This window comes from Fundulus heteroclitus, chromosome 5 (genome assembly GCF_011125445.2).
Source record: "Fundulus heteroclitus isolate FHET01 chromosome 5, MU-UCD_Fhet_4.1, whole genome shotgun sequence".
Lineage (NCBI taxonomy): Eukaryota > Metazoa > Chordata > Actinopteri > Cyprinodontiformes > Fundulidae > Fundulus > Fundulus heteroclitus.
This window is the reverse complement of record NC_046365.1, coordinates 2,917,634-2,929,718: the sequence shown is the minus strand read 5'-3', so window position 1 is coordinate 2,929,718 and position 12,085 is coordinate 2,917,634. Positions and strand designations below refer to the sequence as shown.

At 43.3% G+C, this 12,085-nt stretch overlaps 1 protein-coding gene across 1 annotated transcript; it reads left to right on the top strand.

Moving 5' to 3' along the window:
• Nucleotides 1-201: 201 nt before the first annotated feature.
• LOC105931199 (zinc finger protein 358) lies at nt 202-11,607 on the top strand. Its single transcript, XM_012869781.3, has 4 exons — nt 202-639; nt 7,263-7,339; nt 7,660-7,774; nt 10,273-11,607. Exons 1-4 carry the CDS (start codon nt 363-365, stop codon nt 11,286-11,288), a joined length of 1,485 nt encoding a protein of 494 aa, XP_012725235.2. The 5' UTR covers nt 202-362; the 3' UTR covers nt 11,289-11,607.
• Nucleotides 11,608-12,085: the final 478 nt, after the last annotated feature.

Below are 12,085 nucleotides of genomic sequence, written 5' to 3'. Positions count from 1 at the left end.
TGCATAACCCAGACCTACGGTGGCCCGTACTGACAAGACTAAGCCTAATTTAAATTTTGGAGAACATAGCAAGAAAATAACCAGGCGTATCACCAATTATTTATGAACTTGCCAATAATTCATAGCAACAATGGCTTTGTAACGCAGTTCTGTTTTTTTAACATGATGAGGGACGGCGGAGCCAGCGAACCTGCCCTCTGCGCATGCGCACTCGACGAGGCATAGAAACATGACACACAGCGGACGCTTAACTGGACGCCGCCGCCGAGCCTTTGCATGAGTGCGGCCAGACAGACAGCATCGCTCCGTGGACCGGTTCATGTACGCGTGTCGCTCATCTCCAAGCAGGAAGACCGCCGGAGATGAATGAGGACTGTTTGGGCTTTCAGGCGCAAATCGCCTCGGTAATAGAGATACTCGCCAATTCGGCGGTGGTGGAAATCTGCAAGCTGGTGGACGCTGGCTACGCTTCCCTGCGCTCTCAGATGGACCTGGAGCTCGAAAAGAGCCAGAAGGAGAACGACGTCCTGCGGCAGAGGCTGAAAGAAATGGATGTGAAGATGAGGAACTGCGAGCGGAGGCTGAGGAGGAGCCGTCAGCGGGAGGAAATGTACGCTGTTCATCTGAAGCCCCCTGAAGGTAAATGGATGGAGATGGCCCCCGGGCTGCGGGCTGGCTCCCACGCTGATCACTGAATGTGACTTAGCGGGGAAAGAAACACGAGTGGCTGACAGGCAGCGCTGGCTCCTGCGATGTCGTGATTGAGGCCAAACCTGGCCCTGTTTTCCCTGGATGGTGACAGTGAGGCGGCTGGGTCAGTGCTAGGAGCCTGAAGCTGAACGTCCAGCAGAGGTGCAGCTTCTCGGTGTGTGAGATCAACTGGTGACAACAGCTGTTCTGTGGGCGTGGCTTCAGGTCCCGCTTTCAAGCAACCAGGAAATAAACATGATGCCTGAATGGCCCGAGTTAAAATGCTTTTAGCTACCCCGCTGTAAACTGTCAGTGGTGCACATATGTAAGAGCTTACTGTGCACCAGGTAGTTAGACTCTGAATGATGCTACACTGATAAAATGAGATATTCTTTATTGATCTCCAGGAAGGAGATCAATACACCCTAACACCACCCTAACAAGAAAAAAGGAGTAATAACAACTGGAACAATAATAGTGATATCAACAGTGGTAGTAGCAGTCACGTAGTATTTTAACTACCATCCTCTTCTCACACATTGACATCTAAACTGTTGAGTTGCAGTCCAGCCACAGAGCTGGCTTTACTAACTAGCTTACTTAGTTTGCTGTCCTCTCCAGTCTTGATCCCACCAGGAAAAGAGGGGGCACTGGCTACCAGACCGGTAGAAAATCTTAAGCAGTTCGTTAGACACACTGAAAGACCTCAACAACCTCTGAAGGAACAGTCGGCTTTTGATCGTTTCTGCCGCTGCACCATTCCACAATGATTTCAGTCAGACTTTTGTACTCCTCCTCGTTCTCCTTGATGATACATCCAACTATGGAGGAGTCGTCAGAAAACTTCTGAAGGTGGATAGAACCGGAGTTGAAGTGGATGTCAGCGGTGTAGAGGGGTAAGAAGAATACAGTCCCCTGGGGTGTCCCGGTATAGCTGATTGTCAGAGACGAAGCTGCTATACTGTGGTTGGCCTGTGAGATGGTCTGTGATTCAGGAAGTAGTGTCTGGGCTCAGTTGCATATAGAAGGGTGGCAGTAGGAAGCCCTTCCAGTTGCTGTAGGAAGAGCTGAATGGAGTTGAAAGTACTGGAAAAGTCTTGCAGTGCTTCCTTGCCTCTCCAAGTGAGTGAGAGTGTTGTATATCAGGTAAACGAGGGCATCCTCCACCCCATTGCATGGCAGATAAGCTGTAGTGTGTCCAGAAATGTTGTTAGCTGGATCCTCAGCTGCTGTATACTCAGCCGCTCAAATGTCTTCAGGAGATGGGACAGCAGAGCTACAGGTCTGTTGTGATTCAGACCTCTTTGACTCCTATTCTTTGGTACAGGGACAACGCAGGAGAACATGGGGATCGCTTCAGTCTCAAAGAGAGATTAAAGAGGTGCTCCAGGGGAGCTGCCAGTTCTTCTCAGGAGATGTTATTGGGTCCACTGGCTTTGCTCTTCCGAAGCTTGGAGAGCTCCTGTTGTACTTAGATGGTGGTGAGACTGACGGCAACTGGTGGTGGGTGTAACTGGAAGCAGTTAGGTGTAGCTAGCAGATGGGTAACAGGAGTGGATGGAGTGAAATCTGAATGATCCTGGTGGGAGTGTGGCCAGAGGAGAAGATAGGAGGGGCTCCTGTAGAGGTGTAGATGGATCCTAAGGATCCATTATCTGAGTTCACCAGACAGAGAGATGACCAGAACATGTTGAAAAAGCGATTCAGCTCAGAAGCAAATGCCTAACACATGGTAAAAACAGACATTGTCCAATCATGGACCTTAATACATTTCACACCTTGTTTTTTGTCCAAGTTTATCCTCAATACTCTTTCTATGCATATTCTTTGTCTCCCTCATCTTCATCACCTTTGGAGCTCTTTTTGGACAGTCTGGAGCTTCTCTCTGTCTTTGGCCATATATGTTCTCTTCTTCAGATTCAACTAATCCTTCATTTCTCTGTTAACCCAGTGTTGTGATCTGAATCGTTCTCGTAGGGCGTCCTCAGCATCCTTGGTTCAGAACTTCACAGTCTTTATTTCTCTTACATATAATAAAAAACATGACATTTAAGATCAGAATAGAACATAAAACCAATGACTCAAATGTAGGCTTAAAGGAACAATAAGTAATAATGACTCCTAGAGGTTAAAATTGAAGCAACACAAACACGATTCCTTTCACAGAGACCCGCCATTCACTCAACGGTCCGTTGTTGCTTTAAAACGCCTCTGAATTTTTACTTCCACAGGATAGGTATATGACATTGTATGCTGTTCTGTTTCTGGTCTGTTGCTCTTACTGGTTTCCATGTTAGCAGGCTGCTGCTCTTTTGCCAAGATAAAATACCAAATGCTATGCTCTGTGTTGGGAACCTTGGGAACTCTCATATGATTGGCTCAGGAACCAGAAAGTAAACATGGGCTACACTCTGGACTGAAGTAGTTCTGGGGTCCGTTCTTCGTACGTCGCTAACTCAGTTAGCTGGATTTGATTGTTGACGATTTGGCATGATCTTGGATCGTTTGGTTCTTCGAAAGACTTCCTGCACTTGTTGTCATAGCAACATGTGCGCCAGCTTAAACCTGCTCGGGAGCAGGCTTATTTCATGTAAACAAGATTAGATCACGGCTGTATAAGCGGAGGAGATGGGGAAGTCTGCCGTAGCCATGTCCATTTTTACGACAGCAACCTGTTGCGGAAGGTGCAAGAATAATTTTAGAGCTTTTCGAATTAATCGCGTATTGTGCAATAGACAGGATCCTTTAGAGCAGCGCGACAGTGAAATTGTAGAGAGATTTTTTCTTGGTGGCTGTTATAAACAGACAAACACATCATTTAACAGTGGCTTTTAAAGAGGAAAAAGTGGTGTTAGAGCCATAAATAGAAAATATTTAAGTTATTTGTATGATGGTTTGCTTTTTATTTTTATCATATTCGGTAAGATTTGTTCAGGCCGTTTTATTGTGAAGTTTAGTTTTACTTTGAAAGGCTTGCTTCCTGTCGAGCCGTATATTGTATTAGAAAAAACTATGGATGGACTATCTAGACACAGAGCAATACAGTTTTTCACCGTGTAAACTGTGGATGACTTGGAAAAGGAAGAACGTCATTTTTTTATAGATAAATAATTTTTTGTTAAAAATCCCAGTTTGCATGCGTTCTTTATTTCCAGTGTCTAAGGAATGACACCGATATTTGGATCTCTTGACATAACAAGTGCCTTTTTAAAATAAAGTATAATAATTAAAGGCTACCATTTTGTAGAATATTCTTGTACTTCACTTTTACTTGTTCCCATGTTCTAGTCACTAGAACATGGGAACAATTTATTAATTTTTTATATCAGAGCCTCCACGGGACCCACTAGAATCTAGTGGGTCCCGTGGAGGCTCTGATATAAAAGAACAAAGTAAATATGAGATTATTAAAATGCAAAAATACATACTGTAGAAAGTGATAGAAACATCTACCATGGACAGTATTTACGCATTAATTTGTCTGCTTCTTTCTGCCAGCCCTCTTTCCTGGTTTAAGCAGACTTTAAGGTGTTCCCTGTCGTTTTAATTAATGACTCAAATTTCGGCATAACCTTTCATTAAAAGCTCGTGTTCTGCTTGGGAGAAAAACTGTGGGCGTTCTTTGGCCATGCTGAACAGCCAATAGCAGCACTGCTGATCATTGTTTCTACTATCGATACATTTCCCCTTTTAAACAAACGCATGAACGCGCAGTTGTCTCAGATAACTCAATCCAGCCATACTAATCGTAAACAACAGGTGTGTTGGAAGAACCCAATTAGCCGGATCATGATTAGCCGGATGAAGTCATCTTGGATGTGTCATTTGATCTCGGATGTTTTAAGCAACGTACGAAGAACGGACCCCTGGTCAGTACCTCTAGGTTTGAAAGGAGAAAAACGTGATTAAGACATTGTTCATGGAGAGGGCTGATTTGTTTATAGGGAATCTTACTTCCATCCAAGGTGACAAATGAGAATGATTTAAGTTAATTTTACAGTAAATATCTTACTTATAACTCCTTTAATGAAAAGTATGTTTAATACTTGCTAAAATTATATTTTCAAAAAGGTACTTTTAATCTGACAAATGAGTCTCATTGGAACACATATTCTAATTTATTGAATGTTCCTGTAATGTTTAAAGTTTGTCAGTATCGGAGAGAAGGAGACATGGTTGAAATCCTGACTGGTCATAACCAAAGCTTAAGGATGCTGAGTCAGACATCCTGCTAGGATGTGGATGATGTCACAGGCTCGCCTTGTTGTTGTGGATGGAGGCACATCAATAGCTACAAGGATGCCATGTGAGAACTCGTATGGTAAGTAGTAAGGCCTCAGGCTTAGCAGCAGGAGCCCAATGTCAGAGGTGCAGACATTTTCCTTCACCATAACATGTCCAGGAAGACACCATTTGCAGTTGATCAAGAGAAGAAGACTGTCAGGATTTGTTCTGATGAACCCAAACACCACCACACACACAGAGCTTCGTTTTAAGGAGTTTTATTGAAGACTTTGAGTAATGGAGATGGTGACCAGAGACTGTACCGGAATGGAGCTGACGGGGGAAGGTTATGATGGTGGAGGCTGGAGATGCGGCGGAGCCAGAGCAGGCACTGAAACCGGCAGACTTAGGTAGGGATCTCAGGCAGGCAGACGTAGGGACCTCTGGCAGGCAGACGTAGGGACCTCTGGCAGGCAGACGTAGGGACCTCTGGCAGGCAGACGTAGGGACCTCTGGCAGGCAGACGTAGGGACCTCTGGCAGGCAGATGTGGGGAGCTCCGGCAGGCAGACGTGGGTAGCACTGGCAGGACGAGGTTTGAGGGAAGAGCAGACTAAGGGAGGCTTAAGTAGGAGTGTTGACAGGTGAACTGAGTCCGGGCTTGATTAGGAACGGTAGGTGGAACTGCTCAGAAGGTGGAGTGGAGAATGAAATAACTGGGCTGGATGAGAGGTGGAAAGTGCTGGAAAGTTCACGGGGAGACAGGCAGGCCAAAAACTGCACCATAACAAAGACCTCCCCCTCTGATCTTCTTGCTTGGTTTCCCTCTGTCTGCTCGGACAAGTGAAAACCAAGTTCAGTCCCACTCTCTGGTATTTTGTTATGAAGCCAAGTCTCAGTGAAGCAGATCAAACCAGACTGGTTGTTGGACAGAACTGCCAGTTCATCTACCTTGTTAGCCAGATACCTCACATTCCCCATTATGACTGAATAAATCTCTTGTGTCTCTTAGTCCTCTCCTTAACTTTAACTCCAGACACACACACACACACACACACACACACACACACACACACACACACACACACACACGCACACATACTTGATTGATGCCGCAATTTTGCTTTCTTTATAAACCTTTTTGTATTTCCCTTAAATGCCCTTCTCAAAGCGTTTCACATATATTGTTCTTATATGTTACAGTTTGTGTGAGATGATCAGACCTTTTCCCTCTCTGTGCCATCTCCAGGAGTTCTAGTGATTTCTTTTTTACACAATATGTTTTAAATATTAAAGGAACTATACCTTAATTAATTTTAGTGTGGTTAAGAAAAATTATTTTTACACAAATGTATTCTGGGTTAAAAGACGTAATCTGATAATAACAATTGACTAATTGATTGCACAATCGGTTCCAGGCTCTTTTAGTAGGAATACAAGAATGACCAATGGCACGACGAGGTGAGGAGCTGTTGCTAAGCAGCAGCTTCTCCAGCTCGTGCATGACAGGGTATGTAAACAGAACAACATGGTATGCATGTAAAAACGTTGACCATTCCCATAAGGAAATATCGTTTACCCAAGACATAGCCATTTTGTGTCAAAGAAAACAAAGAAAAGTCCCTTGGTGAAGCCTTGCTTCCTCTGGAGCTTGAGGGGCGTGTTTGGTCTTGTGCATATCAACTGGGAGTAGACCAGGTGAGAGAGAAGGATGTTTTCTTATTGGGGGAAAAACAGTTGCGGGCGGGGCTTACAATTCAAACTAAACAGTTCTTCTCAATAGTGTAAACGCGCTTATTGTTTAAATTTGTGCAGAATCAGGTATACTTCCTTTAACCTCCTAATTTCTAGTATATCTTGTGATTACACTTCTCTCCATTCTTTTATTCCAGTGCATTTAAGCTTCTCTGTGGCCTCTATGTTTTAAAAGATGATTGCCACCATGGGGTTATGATGGGAGCAAATCATCTGTTTCAGTGACACGTCTACACCCTGACGCCCAATAGTTTTGACCTGCATTCTGTTGCTGTTGTCTTCCGTTTCTGTGTCCGCTTCTTTCAGTTGTATCTGTCACTAAGTTCACAACAGTCCTGAAGCTTGGGGGACATTATCATTGGAAATCTTGGGCGGGTACACAGAGTGGACCTGTAGTTAGTCTAAAGAAGCCATTCTTCACAGAAACTCTTTGAAAGACTTTTAGAAAACCTAAAAACAATAGTCCAAGACTGGTAACCTGTCTTAAGACTAGGCAATTGCGTTAAAAGATGTTGGTGTTTGGTAAAGGAGGATGTATAAAATATAATACCAGATGACTTATGGAAAGGACTTGTGTCATGTGGTATTTTTCAGTTTCCAGCAACCATCAGCCTCTGGTGACGCCTCTTCCTGAAGCCTCTGAAGATGTCCCATTTCATCATATTTCACAGGTAAATATTACTCAGCACAATGGCTTTGGAATAGGGGTTTTCAAATGTAGTTGAAAAAGAAAAACAACATTCTATGCAAATGCACAGTCAAAGAAAGACTGACAACACATACGCTCATGCTCAAATCCACACCTCATTCACAGATAGTCACCACAAATAAAATAAATACAGTGCAAGCTCTTACAACACAATCAAATAAAGTCTGTATTTTAAAATACAAAACAATTCTTTACTGAGTAAAATAGGAGCATATATGCTGATAAATACAGTTCTACACAAAATGAGTCAGCTATTTGTTTGGTCTGATCACTGTATCCCAGCAAGAAGAAACTAAACTGCAGGTGGAGAAGCAGGAGAAAAAGGAGCGAGAGAGCTGCAGCCTGGATGTTAAGGTGGAGGTCAACATCAGCACCGACTATGGTGGCCTCTCTTCTGGTGAGTGGGTCTCCCTTCATAGTTAGGTAGCTGCGTGTGGGTCAGTCCAACCGTTTCACAGCTTATACCTTTATATCCTGGGCATAAACGTTTCAAGATTGCAATAATGTGTGTTTTTGTAAGCTTCAGCATGTACAAATTTAGTTTTATTTAACTATATATTTCAATAATAAACAAATTTCCATTAGGAGTCAAATGTTGACAGAGGGTGACCCAGTCGTGTCTTCTTACTGACGGGTCACTGTTTGTTGCTTTTTCCATCTGCTCTCTGAGAACTGAACACAGATCAAGTTGTGGGGAGTTTTGCGTGTAAAGGTCCAAAAGGAGAATTTTTTGATTGTGGAGAACTGAAGATTATCCTTGTGCTCGCTGGACAGACTTTCACATCTTGTATTCTACTTCAGTGTAATAAACCTCTGCAGTCCTCAATAATTAAGCTAAGCGTCCTGTTATCTGAGTGCATTTAGTTGGAAAATGGTGATAGCGTAACAAAACTTTGGGAGATTAGCAGTACTAACACCTGATGTCAAAGAATGACATGAATGAAAGTGGATAGGGATTTCTACTGGATTTCTTCACAGTGTCCTTCATGATTATGCATGTGGAAGCTGCAGACACCTGGTGTAAGCAGGACAGTTACTACTAATCTAAAATTATTTAAAAAAAACAACCTGTGTGATAACCATTTTCAGCACAAAAGTTTAACTGAACTAGATTGTAGGAACAATTTTCTTGAAAACAAAGCTCATTAAATAGTTTATAATTCCACAGTAAAATGTGACTGAGATGAGTTTGAGGTTTGAGGTGTCTTGTCTTTATAATGTTATGCTTCAGGTAGGAAATTAAAGTTTGATGGATTTTTTTCTTGAAAATGGTCCAATTTGCAACGGTATTAATATTACCATTTAAAAATGACCATTGAAACCAAATTAGATAGCTGCGCTATTCAAAAGAAAAAACTTTGGATTGGATTTTTGTCCCCAAAAGTCAACATAATTCTAAAAATCTGTTATGATCCTGAAAAGGTAGCAAAGATGTTCACCGAGATGGATCAGTAGCAGTCTGTCATGGTCCCTTTCAGGTCTGCTTTGTCTGCTTTAAGGTGTTCATCTTTGTGCATATGTCTGTGGTAGTGGTATAAAGTATAGTTTCAAAATCACTTATCTTCTTTCCAGGTGTACTGTAATCATGGCCCCCTGGTCACAACAAGACACACTTTCATTGAATTTACACACCCCGGTTTAAGCTGCCAGGTGTTTGTGATGTAATTAATCCGACAAACATAAATCATTTGAGAATTTTGCTTCTCCTTTAATGTGTCACATGTCCTGTCTTAATCAACTAAAAACAGACAGATCATTTAGAGGGAAACTATGTAAAATAAAATGGAAAAGCTACTGTGACATCATTGCATGACTGTGGAAACCCTTAGACACTTTATTCGCCTTTTTGATTCAGTTCTACAATTTAGTCTTCCTGCTTTCAAACCTGCCAAGAGAGTCTGAATACGGTTTAGCAGCCATAGTAGGATTATTTTACATTTGTATCCTTTAGCCAAAGCCGGAGTATGCATGCAGGTTACAAAGCAATGAAAAATTAAGCTTTTTCAACCAGTGAAGCTTTAAGCACAATTGTAGAACACAACAGTACTCAAGGCCTTTGAAATCAGATGATAAGGGCGACATCTGCTGGTCAAAGTTAGGCAACTATCTGGGTTCCAAAATGTTTAGCAGACCTATATGAATTTCAGCGAAATGAAAGCAGCCATTGACTACTGGGCAGATGTTACTTAACTGCAGCTCTACTGGGGTACAGGGTGACAGTGAAAAAAAACAAAAAGTCATAGAGTTCCCCAGTTAATTTTTTTTTTTTTAAGTGTCTTGAGGTGACCTTTGTTGTGAGTCGGCACCTTATAAATAAGCTGAATAGAATTAAATGGTGCTCAAATTTACTTGCACTCTTACAGCACCGTAAGGGAGTTGTCTAAGGAAGCTGTGAATGTGCTTTATTTTCTCCTTTGTTTGATTTTAGTTCTTTTTGTGGAAAGAATTCTGCAATTACTGCTCCCATAGTCTTTAAAATAAATAAAGTATCCTAAATACACCTCTAGAAAACAACGTTTTTGATGCTAGTTTGCTACAATTTGATATATGGAGCAGTCAATGTGCTGTTTAATGTCACATTATGATGAGGACATCATGATTCCCAGATAAACAAACTGCACAGTGATGGATATTAAAGAGGAGGCCGAACAAGCTCAGTTTAATTGATTCTTCATCTGAAACAAAAGTTAACTTTTATGCAGATTTAATTTGTAACCTAAAAGGGTTACATAGCCGATCAAAACTTGGTCGGCTATGTAACCCTGACAATAAGAATGACAGAATATGGGGGTTGACCTCTCTGAACCCCCGTGGATCTCCTTAGAGGATTCTTTTTTCTTGTATTTTATTGTTTTCAACACTTCTCTTTACGTTTCCTCGTCTGTCCTTTCTTAGCCCAGCATCCAAGTGAGGAAACTCCTCCTGCTGATCTCATCAGTGACGCCGGTGCCAGCACCGTAATGTCCTCCTCCCAGTCTTCTCCCTCGCCCTCTGCTGCCACCATAGACCTGACCTTCAGGCCTCCAGCAAAGCGAAAGTCCATAAAACCCTTGTGTAACAGTTTTCCCACCGGCGGTGTTGGGGTGCACAGCCCTGGGTCTGTCTGCAGGGAGTTTACCGAGTGCCTAGCAGGCAGTGATCTGAAGCCAAACGTGCAGACAGTCGACACTACAGATGACAACCTTCATCCTTCAAACCTGGCAGCTGCTGTTAAATCAGAAGACCCCAGCTCTGACCTTAACCTGGACCTGGATTTGACCTGGATGCAGGAACGGGTCAGCCATCTTGGTGCAGCGTACGCAGTCGCACAGCTGGGTTTGGGGAACACAAGCACGGGACATGCTTCATCTTTTCCTTCCCAGGGAGAGGGGGACGCTGTAGATGCCCCCCTGACCATCACAGCTGGCACTCATGAAGTGGCTGCCTTCACCTCCTCCTTTGACATGGCTGCTGTAGCTGCTGCTGTCATAGCTGCTCCCCGTCCTGCTCCGCCCTCCCACTGCACGGGTCCTGCCGGGAGGACACCTAGCCACCCACGGCCTCCCAGGAACGCCTCCGCTTTTCCTAAAGAGCTGCTGGTGTGCCCAGTCTGTCGGCTTGTCTTCCCAAGCGCTGCTGCCCTGGAGCAGCACCAGCAGGTGCACACAGGGGAGAGACCGTACACCTGCCCCCACTGTGGAAAAGGGTTCGCCCAGCCTAACAACCTGAGGGTCCACCTTCTGGTCCACACCGGTGAGAGGCGCTATCGCTGCACACTGTGCGGGAAGAGCTTCATCTCTTCGAGTCACCTAAAGAGGCACCGGACCGTCCACACGCAGGAGAAGCCCTACAGCTGCTCACGCTGCGGACAGTCCTTCAGCCAAATGTGTAGCGTCCGGAGGCACCGGCAGCAGTCGCAGTGTGGCATGTAGACGGAGCGCAGCTGCTGCTTGATCCACATGGTTACAGTCCCGTATGTGCGTGTGTTAGCTGATCTCCTGCTAGAACAAACGATATCATGATATTACTCTGATATATCATGACACGGGGTTTGTTGTTTTCGGGTCTGTCGTCAAAGTTGTCTCTAGCCGATTTATTCTTGTCTTCAGAACCTCTTCCTGTTCATACTTTGAAATTGACAACGTGGAGAGATGACTGACTTACTGGTGTTTAACAAGGTTCCTTCCTGGGTAAAGTAATCACAAACTATACAAATCATGCCATTCACAATAAAAACTTCTCCAAATGTTGTTGAAAGAAGTAACAGAGCTTCCTTTATCGATCTCGTGTAAGAATAGAGACGTTGGTTTATCCTAGGTGGAATGAAAGAAGATATTTCTATTCTGCAGTTCCTCACCATGGCATAACTAGAAGACCTGTTTTTTTCATACACTCATAATTACTGAGATTCATCTAAATGGTACATCAACTCTATCTGGTGTCAGTAATGACCCTTTTAGTCTAATTTAAAATTGGACTTGACCAGACTAGATAATGAGTTTTAATATTACATCAGACATGGAAGACTGCGGCCTCTAGCAATGAATCCATAAATGATTGTTATTGGGGTTTTCCAGATACTTATTGTTGTTGAACTGTCTGTGGTTTTATGTCAGGCCGACCAGAAGCTGTTATATTGGCCATGGTTAGATTTTTGTTGATCCATTAAATCAACATTTAGCTTTAAAAAAATCTTTCAAAACTATATTTACAGTGAGGCAGAGAGCGT